General features: G+C 34.3%; 1 protein-coding gene across 1 annotated transcript in view; it reads left to right on the forward strand.

Annotated features, from left to right (window-relative positions):
• The window catches only part of TRPA1 (transient receptor potential cation channel subfamily A member 1), a gene marked incomplete at both ends in the record, with an annotated part of 30821 nt that extends 13394 nt beyond the window's left edge, over window positions 1–17427 (forward strand). Inside the window, 19 exons of the mRNA XM_084205083.1 lie at window positions 146–245; window positions 1181–1281; window positions 2567–2736; window positions 2825–2989; window positions 3616–3730; window positions 4930–5096; window positions 5941–6034; window positions 6978–7037; window positions 7987–8085; window positions 8872–8942; window positions 9353–9500; window positions 10087–10176; window positions 10430–10599; window positions 12704–12833; window positions 12960–13142; window positions 14045–14113; window positions 14729–14839; window positions 15298–15395; window positions 17196–17427. Coding sequence (XP_084061209.1) covers window positions 146–245; window positions 1181–1281; window positions 2567–2736; window positions 2825–2989; window positions 3616–3730; window positions 4930–5096; window positions 5941–6034; window positions 6978–7037; window positions 7987–8085; window positions 8872–8942; window positions 9353–9500; window positions 10087–10176; window positions 10430–10599; window positions 12704–12833; window positions 12960–13142; window positions 14045–14113; window positions 14729–14839; window positions 15298–15395; window positions 17196–17427 — 2373 coding nt within the window. The remainder of the gene's footprint in view (window positions 1–145; window positions 246–1180; window positions 1282–2566; window positions 2737–2824; window positions 2990–3615; window positions 3731–4929; window positions 5097–5940; window positions 6035–6977; window positions 7038–7986; window positions 8086–8871; window positions 8943–9352; window positions 9501–10086; window positions 10177–10429; window positions 10600–12703; window positions 12834–12959; window positions 13143–14044; window positions 14114–14728; window positions 14840–15297; window positions 15396–17195) is intronic.
• Window positions 17428–17804: the final 377 nt, after the last annotated feature.

Raw genomic sequence — 17804 nt, forward strand, 5'->3', positions numbered from 1 at the left:
TATTTATGTAATGTGAAATTACTTATCTGGACCATCTGGAATTACTAAGAATGCCCATATTTCTTGCTATGCTTATAAAGGGCAGTACCATTTTAAAGTTTCATTTATTCATTATTCACCATAAACTTGGAATTCTTTTTCTCAGGGGGCTAATATTGATAGTGTTGACATAGAAGGTCGATCCCCGCTTCTGCTGGCCACTTCCTGTGCATCATGGAAAATTGTGAATTTACTGCTTTCAAAAGGTAAAAAGGAATATACACACACACACACACACACACATATATATATATATATATATATATATATATATATACTTCCTTCCTGCATCCAGCTTCCCTCTCAATTTGAATTCCCTTCTTCAGCATCCAGCCCAGGAGCAGCTGAGCTGAACAGCTGCACACAGCTGGTATCCCCTGAGATAAAGGAAGAGTTGGTGTGATGATTTCACCCCTTTCACTACAGCGTGAGCAGGCTGTAGAACAGGCTGTGTGTGCCATGTGTCACGCTTCTCAAGGAGGAGTTGGCACTGGCACTCCCTCCCTGCACTCCTCAGCAGCTCACAAAGTAAACAGAATTGCAGAATAAATACACCACTTAAACAGAGCTCGGTTTCATGGCAGCAATCAATCTTTAAATGTTAAAGCCCACCATTTAATCCTTAGCTGGGGTTTTATAAAACCACAGTCACCTTGAAAATGTTTGAACTCTTGGTGCAACTTAATGATTATTACTGTATTTCCTCTTGTTAATAGTATAACTGATTTCCTTTAAAAGCCTTATGGTCAGTTTTGAAACTGCAAAAAGGTTACAGCTTTAAAGATTAGAAGAGGTGACTGTCTGCATCTTTAAATTTCCTCTTGATTTGTGGGTGATCAGAATCTTGGAATGTAAAGGCCCCATATAAAACTTAGTGCTGCTTAGATGAAATACAAAATGCATACACACAAGAAAATGCTGAAAGCTGAGTTTCATTAGGGGTGATTTTTTTTGGGAAACAAAATTATATGCTTGGAGGTTCACTTGAAAGAATATTTTATAGATTTATAAGAATTATTTTATAACATTTTATAGATTAATAAATTTGTTAGACATTTGTTCCTTTGTCTTAAACATCATTATGTAGTGCCAAGAACCAGCAGTTTTGAAGTTGCTGGTGTTTATTTCCATATTTATTTAGGAGCAAATGTGTCATTAAAAGATCATCTTGGTCGGAATTTCTTGCATTTGACCGTGTTGCAGCCTGGAGGATTACAGCATCTGAATGAGAAATATTTGCAGGTACAGTAAGCTTCAGTTTATGTCTTTCTTTACTTTTTATAGGAAAATGTAAAGAAAAAAGCAACTACCATTTTATTTTGGCATGTTTGTAGAATTTTTTGATAATTGTTCAATAGTCCAGTGTCACAAAAAACGGTTTGAAGAGGTACATATCACATATCTCTCATGAAAACATTTCAAAGCCAATAATACAGTTTTCTTATTGCCAGGCAAAGGAATAACATAATCCCATAAATTATTTTGCTGTTGGGGGATTGAATAGCTCAAGAGGTAGGCAATAAAATATAGAACTTTTCACTTCTGTTTTCCCAGCTTGCATGCAGTAAAACCAGGAGACATGCTCATAATCACTCAAGATCTAGAACTTTATAAATAGTTTGCAGCATATTCTGCAGGAGCTTTCTGTGGACGGGACCATAATGAAGTCTTGGATTTGGTTTTTAAAAATATTTTGAACATTAATTTGTGTTTGGCTATGTTGAAATGAAGGACTTATATTAATAGACCCCAAGCTTGCCTGAAAAAATTAAATTTGCTGGCCTTCAGAGCTCCAGAAATAGCCTTTTAAATGTGAATCAAATATAACTCATCTTACAGCGTGTGCTGAAATCTGTGAACACCTTTGAGTGTAATTCAGGATGGATTCAACCTCCCTTTTCAGCAGATGTTGTGAATCAGTTTCAAAACAGTGATGATAAGCCTCAGCATTGACTTTCTGATTATTGATCATATTAATAATTCAGAGAAATAAGTGGATAGGATGGTGGGAGTAGTTTTTTAGTTGCTTTAAGAAAGGTTGCAGTATAGTGTTAGACAAGGAAAATGGGGAAATGAAGATGAAAAAGAAACAGGGGAAATAAATTAACGCTGTAAAACAGTGAACTGCTGGGTTTTGACAGTCAGAGGTTTTGCTACTGAATATAGACTATAGGACTGCCTTTAGGTTTGGTACAAGCCTTCTGCTGCCAGCAATGAGCATTGCATTGGAATGGCAGCAAAAAAGAATTTCCTTTCTTGTGCTGTGGATGGGTTGCAGTGAGGATGTAGGATGGTAAACTCCTGCGCTCTTTTGAAGAGTAGTTGTTTGAAAAAATGGTGACCCACAAATCAGCACATAAAAAAGGTGCTCTTTGTTCCTAAATTTTATTTTAAGTTTATTTATTATTTTTAGATACTGTTTTAGAGTATTAATGCTGTTGTTGCAAACTATTAAAAACGATGGTGCAGAAGAGATAGAGGTGTAATTCTGTGCTTTTGTTCTTGGGTATCTCTTGGGGGATAACAGATGGAACATATTAAAAACCTTGTAGTGGATGAAGATAATGAAGGATGCACTCCGTTGCATTATGCATGCAGACAAGGTGTGGCCCTCTCTGTCAATAATTTACTCAGCCTCAACGTTTCCATCTACTCCAAGAGCAGGGACAAGAAGTCGCCCTTACACTTTGCTGCCAGGTCAGTAGCACGGTGCAGGCCATGGGATCCATGCCTTGGCTTTCATCCCTCTATCTCTGACACTAATTTCTCTGTGCTCCTTGCAAAGCTATGGGCGCATCAATACTTGTCAGCGACTTATCAGAGACATGAAAGACACAAGACTTTTGAATGAAGGTGACAAGAAGGGAATGACTCCCCTTCACTTGGCAGCCCAGAATGGTCATGAGAAGGTAGTGCAGTTTCTTCTGAAGAGAGGGGCTCTCTTCCTCTGGTAAGTATACAGATTTTCATTCATTAAGCCAATAAAAACCCCTTTTCTCCTATGTTATGTTCATCTGCTGGGAAGTTAACTTTATATAAGTATAAATACAGTATATTAAAATAATTATTATATTAATATATGCAAATACAAACATATAGTGTAAGAGTATGGTCATAAAATACTTGTAAAACAGAATACATAGCTGTAAAACCAAGGCTTCTAATGCTAGGTTTCTCTAAATCCAACTGAGAGAAGATTATTGAACATTTTCATGGGAAAAAAAATTGGTTTGGAAATATTACAATCATTTCAACTTCACTGACAGGCTTGAGAAGGGTTTCTTAGTTCACAGGCATTCTGCCTTGCACTGTAGGTTCTGCCTTCAGGTCAAAGATCATCAGATCTCACAAACAGATGAAAAGGGAAAGATCTAAGTACTATTACTGAGTTGAACCTTCTGCTTCTGAATGGTGCATTGATCATCACATAATATTTGACAGAATGTATGGACATCTCTGCAGCAGTCATGGCAAAGAAAAGAGGTCCGAGTCAAAGGAGCAGGCATTTACATTCACTTAAAATTTATAAAAAGCTTTTTTACTTATAATTGCTAATTTTATACCATTGCATGTAAGTGATTATAAAGGCTGGACAGCCCTGCACCATGCTGCCTTCGGAGGATACACTCGCACAATGCAGATAATTTTGGATACTAATGTGAAGTGTACTGACAGAGTGGATGAAGAAGGGGTATGTGTTAACATTATTTGTTCCTGTTCTGCTATTACTTCTAGATGAAATGTCAGGGCTAGGCTGTTAGTTTTTCACTGTGCATTACATGTGTAATATTTTACTTTCTGAGGCATCTCAGTGAGAAAAGATTTCTTGGATAAATATATGATTGCTGAAATTTTTACCCAATTCTTTTAAGTGGGAGATAAAAAAGATTCAAATATTCTAATAGAAAACATGAAACACTGAATGTATTAGACATGTTCCTCTTACCTCCTATACAATGCAAGAATATTTTAGCAATGTAGTACAAACATTGGCAATGCAAATTTAAAGAACTTACACAGATGTGAAAAAATCTGGTATCAACTATAGCTCATTAACATGTTTGAAATCCACTCCACACTGATGTCCAACAAAAACAGCACCTGTCTTGCTCTGGAGTTTGGACAAATGCAGTGTGTGCAGGTTAAGACAGAATCCCTTTCAAGGACTGAAGGCCTCTTGAAGACCTGTCCCATCAGAAATATAGGTAATCAATTTAAAGAACTGTTTCATTCCCAACACAGAAGCTGCTGCTAATTTCTCTGAGAACTGGCGTTGAAGACATTTAAAGCACTAGATTAGAAACAAATCTTGACTATAAATTTATGAGAAACCTTAATTTCAATTCATGAGAAGTCCTTAATTTCAATCAGGAAAACCAGTGTGTATTCAGAAGACTCTCAAATGTCAGTTATAATGTACCTTGATTCCTAAACCCCTGATTCCTTTACTTTTATGAAAACACCAAAGAAAAAATAAATATTCCACTTACAAAATTGCACCCTCAGATTTTTTTGAAGATTTTTTTTTATGAGGACATCTGTATATAATTGAATGCTTCTCCTCTTGATTATCACATGCAGGTGTTCAGTCTGTAGATGCCATCATTTTTACCTCTTTGTGACTTGCAGTTCATTAATTACAAAACTAAAAGATATTAATGAATTGGCTCTTCTTACCTATGAGTTTCCCCTTCAGATTTTGCCCTAGTGTAGCTGCAGACATAAAGAACACGTCTGTAATCTCTGTCAGAATCTGACAATATTCTAATGTTCTGTGTTGCCAGTGAAAGCATTTGAGACTTGCAGCTGAGAAAATCATGTGGCTTTTCAATGTGGAAAGCACTGAATTGTACTTTTATTAAATTACTCGTGTACTGCTTGTCTGCACAGAACACAGCTCTGCACTTGGCTGCACGAGAAGGACATGCAAAAGCAGTGAGGTTACTTCTTGACTATGGTGCAAAAATTCTCTTCAACAAAGCAGTAGCTTCTTTTTTCCATGAAGCAATACACAACAGGAGGAAAGACGTGGTGTCTGCAGTCATTTTGCACAAGAGGTAAAGTATAGAGGAAATGCTTCTTGAATTTGTTCGCCCATGTGTTTTGTTTTGGTTTTCTTAAATGAGATTAAGTTCTGAAAATCTGTTGTGTAATAAGTAAAACTGAGTACTTATTTTAAAATTCCAGAGGTTATGTTCTGTTCTAATGAGCACAAATAAAAAATGGCATAATTTTAATGGACATCAGACATATGGCAAGTTGTTTTTCATATTACACTGAGTATTTGGATTCTGTGTGTAAAAAACACGTAGAAGCCGTCAGAAATCATTTTGACCTTTCACATAATGCTTTAATGCCTATAAAATTTTAATCAAAATGTGAATACAACCAAAATAATTAAAGAGATTTAATTTAAAATCATGCTTTTAAGTGTTGCAAGTATTTTAAAATGTAGCATTTAGAATATTTTAGGTTAAGGCATAGTGAAGCCTCACTTTTGGAATAAAGCAATGCATCATTGCCTAATGATGACATCTTTTGGTAAGAGTTACAGGAACACTGACAGGATTTTACTGTATTTATTATTATTTGCGTAATTTTGTAACCAAAGATTCCAAAATTCGTTCCAGTTTCATATTTTTTTCAGGAGGCTTTAGCATAGTTGAAACATTTCTGTTTAATAGATAACAGAATTTAACATGAATCATTCTTACAGAAGTGTCCAGAATATTACTCAGCTACTCCCCAAGCAGCTTAGTTTCCAGTTAATAGTGCATAAAATTAGCACATTATATGTTATGCTTTTCAATATTTTAAATGAAACTCAAATAATCTAAAAGTAGTTAATTTAAAGCAGATTTAATTAATTAATTTTCTATTATCTGAATTAATTTTTTGTAGATGGGAAGAAGCTGTTGTGACTTTCTCTCATTCTTCCAGTGCCAATAAGTGTCCTTTGCTGGAAATGGTTGAGTATCTTCCTGATTCATTTAAAGTAAGTTTTCTGCACATGTTAAAGAAACTACTTCACAAAATAACCTTTGTTGTGCTGCATTCATTTTTCTGTTTGCTGCGCTCTCTAATATGTATTATTATAAAAATAGAAATAAGTTCACAAAATTATTTAATAGTATTTTTGTAATAGTCTCAGTTTGTCCAGTTTAAGTTCTTCAGTATTAGAAAAGTTCCTAGCTTCCTGAGATCAATGGAGTTATGAAAGTAACATTAAAATGATGTATGAATGTAATGAGAGTCATAAGTGAATTGGGCTCAAAATCATCTGAAATAGTTTCACTCTCTTAGTTAACTGCAAAATGGCACAACAGAAATGTTTTTTAAATTAAAATAGCAAATGGTACTAATGTACATAACTGAAGGGGTACTGGGGACAGGCAAAGGTGATACAGAGACTCTATCATCAGAAGGCATGAAAAGGCACTTTATTATTACAAATCTGTAGTTCTTATAGAGACAATGGTGGACCTGAGACCTAATTGGCTTTTAGGAATCTTCTCTCACACTACTGGTGAACTATGAACAGCACACTCTGGAGAACTATGTCTATTAACAGTGGTTACAGAAAGAGAGATAATAGTTGTTTGAATTCTTTCCCCTAAGTTTCCCACAGCTTCTAAAATCTTGGGAGAACTCTGTGTCTGTTCAGAGGATCTGTAATTACTACACATGTATTCGTAAACTATTCACACCTGATACTGGTAAACTGGCATATAGCCTTGTAAACTGCATTTATTTTTAACTCCTACATGAAAACTCTAGAATTTTATGTCTCCAAAACAAACATCAGAAAAGCTGACTGAGTCATAACTTCTGTTAGCTGATCCTTGTATTTGACAGCCATTTTCTTCTGGTCTAAACATTTCCTTTCTGTTGAACGTTGCCTATTTTACCTTAATTCACTTTTCTGTTCCTCTGCAAAGCTGGTGTTGGACAACTGCATAATTGAGTCTTCAGAGGAAAAGACAAGTCGAGACTTCTATGTAAGTAGATGAAAAAGTCTGGGAAAGTACAAAACAAGTATACTTTAATGTACTTGTCAAGCTCATATATATATATATATATATATATATATATATGGTACTGTTGTAGATGAATCTCAGATCTTAACACAGCACACAGGAGACATCTTATTTTATTATTTGGACTGTAAATTGTTTGAAGTTCAGTTTCTATAGTCTTCATGCTTACATATTTTAATAAGTGTGACATTCAACTTCTACAATCCATAAACTGTATCTTTGCTGTGTTAATTTTTGCAATCAAGCTGAGTATCAGAGGTTATGGGTATTTCAAAATACCAGTGAGAGAAGACATGTAATAGCTATTTATGCATATTTAAAGTATGCTTATAATAAGTAGTGCAATTGTCATCAATGATTTAGAGTTCAACATGTTTCTTTCTTTTGTAAATACTTGTCCAAAATCTTAAGCAGTAGATTGCTTTTAATGCTAGGGAGACATGAATGTTCTTCAGTTATGTTACCTTTGAAACCATATTGAAAACCACCTTTTCAATGATTATATTCGACCGTGTCCACATCATTAACAGAAAACTTGTAAATTTTTTGCTATTGTGCATTTTCTTTATATTGTATTATCAAAGCCATATAACTTTTAAAGACAAGCTTTTCTTTAAAGTTGGCAGTGAAAAAAATCACGGTTATGAAAATTATCTTTCTTAATTGTAATATTTTAGCAAGAAATGTGCACTTCTTATTTTACAATTCAAAATGGCTGTTCATTTAGACACCTTGCAGTCACAGATGTGTATCTTGATGGCATGCATTCAGCTAACAATGAATATGCATCTTGATTCTGAGTACCTTGACACAATATGCTCTCTGAAAGATAGACTTTTTTGTATTAAGAATATCATCTAAGACTGAGAAAATCATTTGCATTATATTTAACTTCTGGTGTATTTTACAGATTGAATACAACTTCAGATATCTTCAGTGTCCCTTGACGCTTAACAAGAAAGTAAAGGATGGTGAAGATATTTTCTATGAACCACTCACCACTTTAAATGTAAGTTTTACTCTGACATCATTGCCTGCTGTCTTGGTTTAGATAAAATGAAGAGGCTTGAATTTTTCATCCTAATATTTCTTCTCCAAAGCCCATAACTCTGTATATTGAAAGTATATTGAAATTAAGTTCTAGGTAATAAGTAAAATTTCTTTAAGGTTTAGATAAAACTATGAATGCTCAAGATATTGTGCTGTATGTGCAGGTAGTACATCTAAGAAAACCTCACTCCAGTCATTGTACTGACTGTACACTGGAATGTAAGGCACTGAGAAACCTGACAATCTGATTTGTTTCATATGGTAATTGCAAAATATTTATAATGCCTGAATGAAATTTGCTAGTTTTTTGCGTTGTCAATCTGTTCCCTCATTCTTTGTCAGAAAATGTTTATGTAACAAACTTTCTGGCTTAATATGTTTGCTTTTTGGGATTCTGGCAGCAATTAGTTGTTGTACTGTCTAATAATAAATAAATAAAAAGTTTTCTCATTAAATGTAAAACTTTGGTCTCACAGGTATAGTTGAAAATTGTCTGTATAATTTCTGAAGCTTGATCTAGATTAACAGAGCCCCAGCAGAGAAGCTGAATGCCTTAGCAGGCAGACAGGGCAAGATAGTGATGGGTTTGGGCCAGAGTGCTTAATCAAACGAACTTTGCAATATCTTACACATATTTTACTTTTCATTAGGCTATAATCAGGTAAAAAAGGTGGCCTAGCCGGTTTTGTAAGCACTTTGCTTGCCTAGGTGAATTGTTTGACCCTTCTGTATTTGTGTTTTGCAGGCCATGGTGCGCCACAATCGTATGGAGCTACTCAGCCATCCTGTGTGTAAAGAATATTTGCTTATGAAATGGTTGGTCTATTTTAGTGCATATAAAATATAATACTGCATGTCAAGATAAAGACTTTTTGCCTGAAAGTTGTTTATTAAAATGGGCATGTTCATGGAGTTGATTGAGCAAATGTCTTTTCCATAAAGTACAATTTAATATTTAGTAGAGATTTTTTGATATTTACAACAAAGGCAGCTACTATCTTTGTTTCCTCTTTGTTATAAAATATATAATAAGGTTGCCAAATAAAAGGGAAAGGAACATTATTTCAGAGTGGTAAATACACTTTTGTCCACGTAAGTCATGAACACACTCATCACAAAGGGACATTTTAAGAAACATCTATTTCCTTGCCTTGAAGACATTATTGACTGTTACATGCTCTTCTAAGTTTGAAAAGTGTTGTAACTTTAATATTTTCACTTTCAAGGATGGCCTATGGGTTTCGAGCACATTTAATGAATTTAGGCATATATTCTCTTGGTCTCATCCCACTGACTCTTCTGGTCACTCACATACAACCAGGAAGACCTTTGAATGGAACAGAGCTCTATGAAGCAAGACCATTAGAATATGAGGTACTTGTATTAGTAGTTACAATTTGTTTAAGATTTTTACAGTAAAAAGGTATGATTACTTAAATAATGTCTAGGTTAATTTATGATCTAGCAACTCTATGGAATAAAATTGAAGTATATATTTCTAAACATTCAGCAGCAACCTCTGCTGTTAGATAATTTTCAGTTCTCATTTCTTATTTTTTTCTGAGAAATTTATATTTGGTACATGGTTACTTCAGTTTTTTCCCTGAAGTGAATAATGTTTGTTTAATATTGAAGAAAAAAGAGTCACATGAGAGAAAAAGAATAAAACTGAAACAGGAACTCAGAAAGGATATGCCAGTAGAAATATGAAATAAAATAAACTCAAGGGATATCAAAGGTTCATGAAGATTTCCTGATATATGAAAAAATAATGAAAATTACATATACAGCCCAACCCAGAACATGGATTTCACAATAAATATTAATTAAACAGAATATAGATAGTAATAAGTATATGATACAGGTAACAGGCAATATAATGTATATATAATAGGTAGAGATCAAATGAACATTTCTTTAATAATTTCTAATTTCTTTTGTGCTCTGATTTTTGTTTCAGGACTCATACTTCACAAGGGTGTGTATGTGTTTAGTTTTAATTATGAGTTTACTGGGCATCTGCAAAGAAATATTTCAGCTGATTCAGCAGGTTAGTACAGAGAGAAATAACATTAATAACATTAATAACATTAATCAGACAGTATACTTGCATGGCAGTTTGTATGGTATTGGAATTAATCTGACTTTTTCCTGATTAGAAGTCAAATGTCAATTTATACTTTTTAATATGTATGTCTAATGATTAAAACTGATTTTAAATAGTCAATTTACATAGTGTATTGAACTCAGTGTTTTAATGATGGATGACTTGTAAATATTAACCTTTCTCTCTTAAATCCTAGAAATTGAAATATTTGTTGGATTACTCCAATCTACTGGACTGGACCATTTATACTACAAGCATAATTTTTGTGTCTTCTTTATTTATTAATACACCAGCTCATTTGCAGTGGGAATGTGGAGCAATTGCTGTGTACTTGTCTTGGATGAACTTCTTGCTTTATCTTCAAAGGTAAAAATTTTTACAGGCTTTACAATAAAATATTTTAATATTTTCAGATATTTTACATATCCTAAATTGTGACTGATCAAGTTTGAGAGTCCCATTTTGTATTTTTATTTTTTTCAAACTATACAAGTTTCCAGATTAGGATCATAGGATTTTTTTATCTCTGATGAGCTGTAAAGTAATTTTCAGTGTTCTTCATGTAGAGCATCGCAACATATGTTATAGCAACTAGAGAAATAACAATATTTATTTTAATGTTAATTAAGCACAGCCATGCTGAATTTTATCTTTTTAAAAATCATCTTTCACTACACTGTATGGACTTTGATTTTAAAAGAACCCAGAAGGATATGAATTAAAGGAAGTCAGGTATTATGAGTAATACCTGGAAGAAGGTAAATTCCTTTATCACTTCCCATATTAAATTGCCATGTCTGCCTTTATGCTGTAGTGTCCTGTAAAAGAATTACAATTGATGGAATTGTAAATTTCTTCAGTTGACATCATGTCTGTTTATTGCCCTTAATTATCTTAAATCTTGTCACTGGTACAATAGTGTCCCAGAGTTATGAACTGCAGGAGAGCTGGGTGGAGGAAAAAATAGTGTGAGTGTAGTGCTTAGGACTAATAAATTAAACACATTTGTGTCTGAGCTGGACTGCATGTGGTAACACTGCATCCATGTTCTTCCAATTCTTATTGTATATATGCACTATCACCCCCATGAAGTCTTGCAGACAGACAAACACAACATTTGCTGGTTGATTTCAGGGTTGTTTTACTGTAGTAGGGATGTTTAAGGACACAGTTTGTAAACAGAGTTAATGTCAAAGAGAGCACCTTTATGGTCTTGCCTCTGCTGCAAACCTTGTGCCCACCTCCCCCACCCCCGTGTCTGATCTCAGGTGACCAATGAATGGGTGTGTCCTGTCTGCTCCGGGCAAAAGGGGGGCTGAACCTCGACAGGAAAAAGTAAACAGATGATTACACAGCCTTTCTTCTGCTGTTGGATAAAATGCCTTCCTGGCCTGACTATTATTTCAAATGTGCTGCAGTAGAACTCTACACATGATTTTTCTAACTCATTCAGGCTCTTTTCCCAAAGCAACTTTTGATTCCATTGAGTTCAGCTGAATTTTGCCTAATAAATGCCTAATAAGTAAGAGAAGATTGAGTTTGCTTTATTTCCAGCTTGACCTTTTCAGTCTTGCACATGATGTTTCAGAGTGAAAGACACCCACAGGGATTTTCACAGTGCTACTGTGATCTTAAAAAATCTCTTGGTCCATGGATTTGAGAGAGGACATAAATTCACAAGTTCAGGTTTGGAAGAGAAAGTAATTTAATCTGCTTTATGGTAATTCCTGTTTTGATATTTAGTTTTTGTGTCAACCAAGAATAGGAGAGGCTTGCCAACAGCAGATTGCCAACAGTTGTTGGAAACACAGGTGTCTTAAAATTATGCTATTCTCCTTCTCTTCCTGAACAGTGTGTTTCTTTTTGTTTGTTTTCCATTCTTTGTATCATACTAAAACTACATTATGTCATTTGTTTCACATCTTGTAAAAAAGTGAAATCTTTTAAATCAGATGTGTGGCTGCCACGTGGATAATGGTGCCAGTTGTTCTTTGTTCTGGTTGCTACTTTGCTTAGAGAAGCAGAAAAAGTTGAATAGTTTGCTAATGTTTTTATTCTGAATGCAGCAGTGGTACAATACTGTGCTGCCTATGCCTATGGAGGGAATAAATGTGATCCATGAAATATACAATCTTGAAAATTGTTCTTGTGCATTAAAGTATAAGATTATGCAGGTTAGAGTTGCTGGGTGTTGGATCACTTGCACTCTTTTGGATGTGAAAGTAGAAACGGGTTTGTTACCATCACAGAATGTCTCAGAGAGGCAGTGTCTCTTTCCACAGAAGAAAATCAGAGTTACTTACTGCCTTACAGAAATAACTGAAATGGACTCAAACTTCAATATTTAATGCTTTAGGGGTAGACTTGGCTGTGCCACATTAATGGTTGGAGTTGATTATCTTAGAAGTCTTTTCCAAACGAAATGATTCTATGACTGATTCTATATCTTTTTTGTTTACTTATTGCCTAGATTTGAGAACTATGGAATCTATGTTGTGATGTTCTGGGAAATTTTGAGGACTTTGATTCGGATTGCTGTGGTTTTCTTTTTCCTGATACTGGCCTTTGGGCTGAGTTTCTTTGTCCTTTTGGGTTCACAGGTTAGTTCAATACTCTAGTTAAGTTTTTATCATTATAAATGTTATCTTTGACTAAAGCATCTCAAGACTTCATTTACAAATTCCATCAGTTGGGTTTTTTCTTTATTTTGATGTTTCTTTTTGCAGCAAACCTACAGCACACCTCTGCTTTCCGTAATGAAGACATTTGCAATGATGCTGGGGGACATAAATTACCATGATGCATTCCTGGATCCTTTACTAAGCAGTGAATTGCCATATCCATTCCTGAGTTACACAGTTCTCATTATATTTACCTTGCTTATTCCAATCCTTCTTATGAACTTGCTAGTAAGTATAAGCTATCTATTAATATACAAAAGTGGTTAAACATGAGTATGTAGAGTTCTAGTGTAAAGAGTTACTTCAATAAGTGACAACCACTCATTATTTAACAGATATTTTCAGTAACATATTAAAATGTCCCTGTTCTCTGCACTTGTTTTCCATCCAGTGTACTGCTCTGAGTGTTTTCCTACACCCCACTCCTTCAGGAGTATTTTGTATCTATTTAGGTGATAGAATTTGAATTAGAGCTGCAGTGTATTGTTCTGAGGTTTTGATAAGGAAAATTGAGGAACAATGATTTTTGTTCAATCCCTTGTTGTATCATAGCTTAACACTAATTTAAATTAAAAAAATAAAGCCCAAAAAGCCCAAACTCAAATCTTCACTGCACACAAAACAGCAATCAGAAGTAGTGATAGAACTAACTAACAAACCTGACCTGAAAGTTAAGAATCAGAAAACACAACAATGGTGAATGGGGGGGAAAATATGTAATATATATTTTCAGCCATGTTCCATTGAATATAATTTTTATTTAGGAAATCACATTTTCACTTGAGCTGAGCAATAAAAGTCAAACGCCTCATGTTTTTTAAACTTCATTAATCCTACTTAATCAAGAGATCAACCAGTTTATTAACATTACAGCAGTAAGGAAGAATGCAAAAGAAGGGATGTTATTCTTTGCAAAAGTAGCATTTCAGTGCCTTACCAACAGACTGTTGTCAGTAAAAGCACTCTCTACATTTATTGATGCATATTTTCCAAATATATAAAAAATGTTTCCAAATTCAAGTGAAAAAATAATTTAACTCTCTAGAATATTTTTTTTATTTAAGTGTGAATGAGAAATACAATTGAAATAACAGACTATAAAAAAATAGATGATTAACTATTTCTTCTAGATTGGTTTGGCTGTTGGTGATATTGCTGAAGTACAAAAATATGCTGCACTCAAAAGGATCGCAATGCAGGTGAGTAACAGAGCATGAAAGCATCAAATGTTGGAAGTACATAGCATTGCTACAACGCCTTTTAGATAATTAGTTGATTCCCAACTACCTTAGGATATCTGTAAAGCAGATTTGGCAAATTTGAACATGGCATCTTATTGTGAATCTCATTTTCACTCATATGAGTCATTGCCAAGGAAGTGTACAAGTAAATGCATTTTTAAGGAATTTTTCGACCATCAGTTCAAGCAATTCTGAGTTTTTCCAAAGCCAGAATCTCAGAATCAGTCACTGCAAAGCCTGAAATGGCAGTTTTCTTTTAGTAGAGAACTTATGCAGTGGAAAAAAGGTAGACAAAAATCAAAAGAGTACTAAATTCATTCTGCTGTACTAAATTCTTATTAGTAAAAAAGAGTGCACATCTATGTGGAGAAATTAATTCTGCTAAGATACTCAATACTGGTTATGACAATGTAGTTTTAGTGTCTGGGCTGGACTATTCAGATGTTATATCACTGTTTGCAATGTGGGGTAGTACTAGTGCATTGAATATAATGGCATGATGGTTATTTTCACATATAATGTGTATTTATCTTAAGACTACATATCTCATTCTGAATGCAAAACCCCATTTAGGTTAATCTTCATACCAACTTGGAGAAGAAGCTGCCATTTTGGTTCTTAAGTCGGGTGGACCAGGAATCAATCACTGTATATCCCAACAGGCCGAGATACTGTGGATTTATGGTAAGGTGGTGAACGTTAGATAGAAGGATTCTTACCAAAAAGGGATATGATTGACTTTGTGCACACATTCTAAGGACATTGTGTTACTAACTGACATCAAGGGAATTGTGATTAGACCTTGACTAAGGTCGGTGAAAATGATAAATCAGTTTGAGTGCAGCTGTATTCCGATAAAATTAGTGTTTGAGTACTCAGTGCACTGTAATTTTATTAAGACAAGCTACAAAAGATGTTCACATAAAAAGTACAATTACTCCCTTTTGGCTTTTTTTATTTTATTTGAGCTGTTGTTGATAGAATGAATTTTCTTATAAAACAAACGTTTTATTGTATAAGCAAATAACACCATAACAGAAAATCTTTAAAATGTTAACACTGTGTGAAGACTTACTGTTCACATATTTAATCTGTTGTCAGACTATAGGACCTATTTAAGTTTGGTTCCCTGTTTTGTTTAGAGCGTGTTCCAGTATTGCTTTGGGTGTGAGGACTCTACCACATATGCACAGAGCCCTGATACAACACTAGAATTGGAGGTTCTGAAGCAGAAATACAGGTATTTTTGTGGTATTTTACAGTTGTAAAAATAAGTAGAACCAATATTACAAATATACTCCTATTTTTAAAGGTATTTTAAAGCTCCATACTGTATCTAAAAAGTAAAATTCCATGTCCCCAGCCCAAGCCAGCACAGCTTGTTGCTCATTAAAGTAATCTGAAGTAAAGGGGAAGATGGATTTTCATTTTAGAGAGTTGCAAATGGAGGTTTTCAAGGGTTATTCAGAACTCCCAAGTGATATAATTCCAGTTGGTTTGCAAATATACACAATCTGTTACTGACTTTCCACTGGGTAAATCAGATTCAGATTGTTTCCCCCAAAATTGATTGGTGTTGATTCTCTCTTGAACAAAGCATGTTTTCCAAAGCCTTGGAAGGAATTCTTTGCACTTTCTTGATTTACTTGTAATACCAACATATCCATAAGAATGGTTTCAAAAAAGCTTACTATGAATATACAACTAGAAAAATATATTCTCACTCAGTCTCACTTTCCCCTGCACTTGTTTTCTCTCCATTTTTTTCCTTTCCCTTTTTTTTTTAAATCTACCAAATTTTTGTCTGTCTGCACAGATTCAGATTGAGTATTTTTTTTTTGCATGAAAAACTCATCAAGAGTTGAAGCATGGTGAGACTACAACCTACAGATATAGGCAAATCATGGACTTTCTTCAGATACATACTACATCATTATCATATAAAACAGCATAAAACAGACTCTTCCTTGGTGGGGATTTTTTTTCCTGCAGAGAAGGAAGAAAACTATCATTTTATAAAATTATTTGCAATAGAATAACTTGTGACCATATCATTAGGGAAAGTCATTTTTACTACTCTGAAAATATTGACTAAAAACTCTTACTGCATTGCCAATGTGTTTTTATCAGAGGTCAAAACAGAGTTCAGCTACTACTGGAGCTAGTGTCAGTGTTGGGTGTGTGTATTTTTGCATTTTGGTTTGGGGCAGGGTTTTCTCTCACTTTGCATTTTAATTCTTGTGATTTTCAGATATGTTAAGATGAATTACCATTTCTTGTTTAAAAAAAAAAAAAACAAAAAAGCCCAAAGGAACGAAAAGCCTAACTACGTCTAAAGCCCCTCAACTGTTCTTCACAAAGAACCTTTTCAGTCCCACCAGATTTCTTGTTGTAATTTTGTGAGTCTAGACATTCAGAAAAGTAGATTCTTAAATGCCTCTTTGGTAGTTTAATAAAGACAGTTTCTAGTCACAATTTGCCTTTATTTCCCTTTTTCCTTAAAGACAACAGATACTGTGTTCCGTATGTTTGATGCTAACTTAACTACTTAATTGCATCAATTGCACTTTGGATAGCACTTTGAAAAAAATCAGTGAGTGCCTCATCAGTATTTTTCATATGCTGTAAAAATAGGTGTGAATTCCACTAAATGTTTTTGGTTTCTTTATTGCCACTGTGACTCTGGCCTTTTTCTTGTCAGACAAGGAAATAGGTTAATAGGAAAAACTTTGGATAGAGCAGTCAACAACTTTATTTTAAGAGTGAAGTTGCTTCTATCTTAACTATGTATTAAGTTACTTTTCAAAAGAACCGCAGATTTGTTCTTTAATCCTATTTCCTGTAACATGGAGAAGTACTTCAGCTTAAAGAATTAAATGAATTCTAAATAATAGTCTTTGTTAGCAGAAGGGTTTAGTTAAGTACTGTCAGAAGGGTGAAGAACTGTCAATTTTTGCATCTCTAATTTTAATTACTTAAATGTCCTTTGAAATCAACTGACAAAGCCTGATGTGTGTGTGTTTGTTTGTTTGCTTTTTAGGCTCAAAGATATATCAACATTGTTGGAAAAGCAACATGACCTCATTAAACTGATTATCCAAAAAATGGAGATAGTATCAGAGGCTGAGGATGAAGACAGCAATGATTTATTTCAACACAAGTTTAGGAAAAGGCAGTTAGAGCACAAGAATAGTAAATGGGATACAGTGTTAAAAGCTGTTAAAACAAATGTGCCTAACCCAAGCACAGAAAAGAACAATAGCTTCTTCTAGGCTTGGCTATGATATCATGTTGTATTATCATTTTGTTCCACTTTAGGATCACTCCTGTTATTGTCTTTGCATAACATTAATGTGATACATCATGTACTCGAGTATAAAAAAAGGCCAGATCCAAAACCAGGATGCAGGTGCTCAAAACAGTATTTAAAGAGACTGGAGATGTCTACATCCAAAACTGTGATCCTAAAAGTGACTGGCTAATCAGGAAAGTGCCTAACTCCACAGAGGCCAGCCTTGCTGTCCTGGCTTCTGTCTCGATCTGTTCCTGGGTTTGGCCCTAGTACACTTAGGTCTGAATGTAATTACATTATTTTCTGTTACAAATATTTTTAGAATTTCTAAATTTTTAGAAATTAGATTCTAGTCAT

The sequence above is a fragment of the Fringilla coelebs genome, assembly GCF_963513975.1.
Source record: "Fringilla coelebs genome assembly, chromosome: 1".
NCBI lineage: Eukaryota > Metazoa > Chordata > Aves > Passeriformes > Fringillidae > Fringilla > Fringilla coelebs.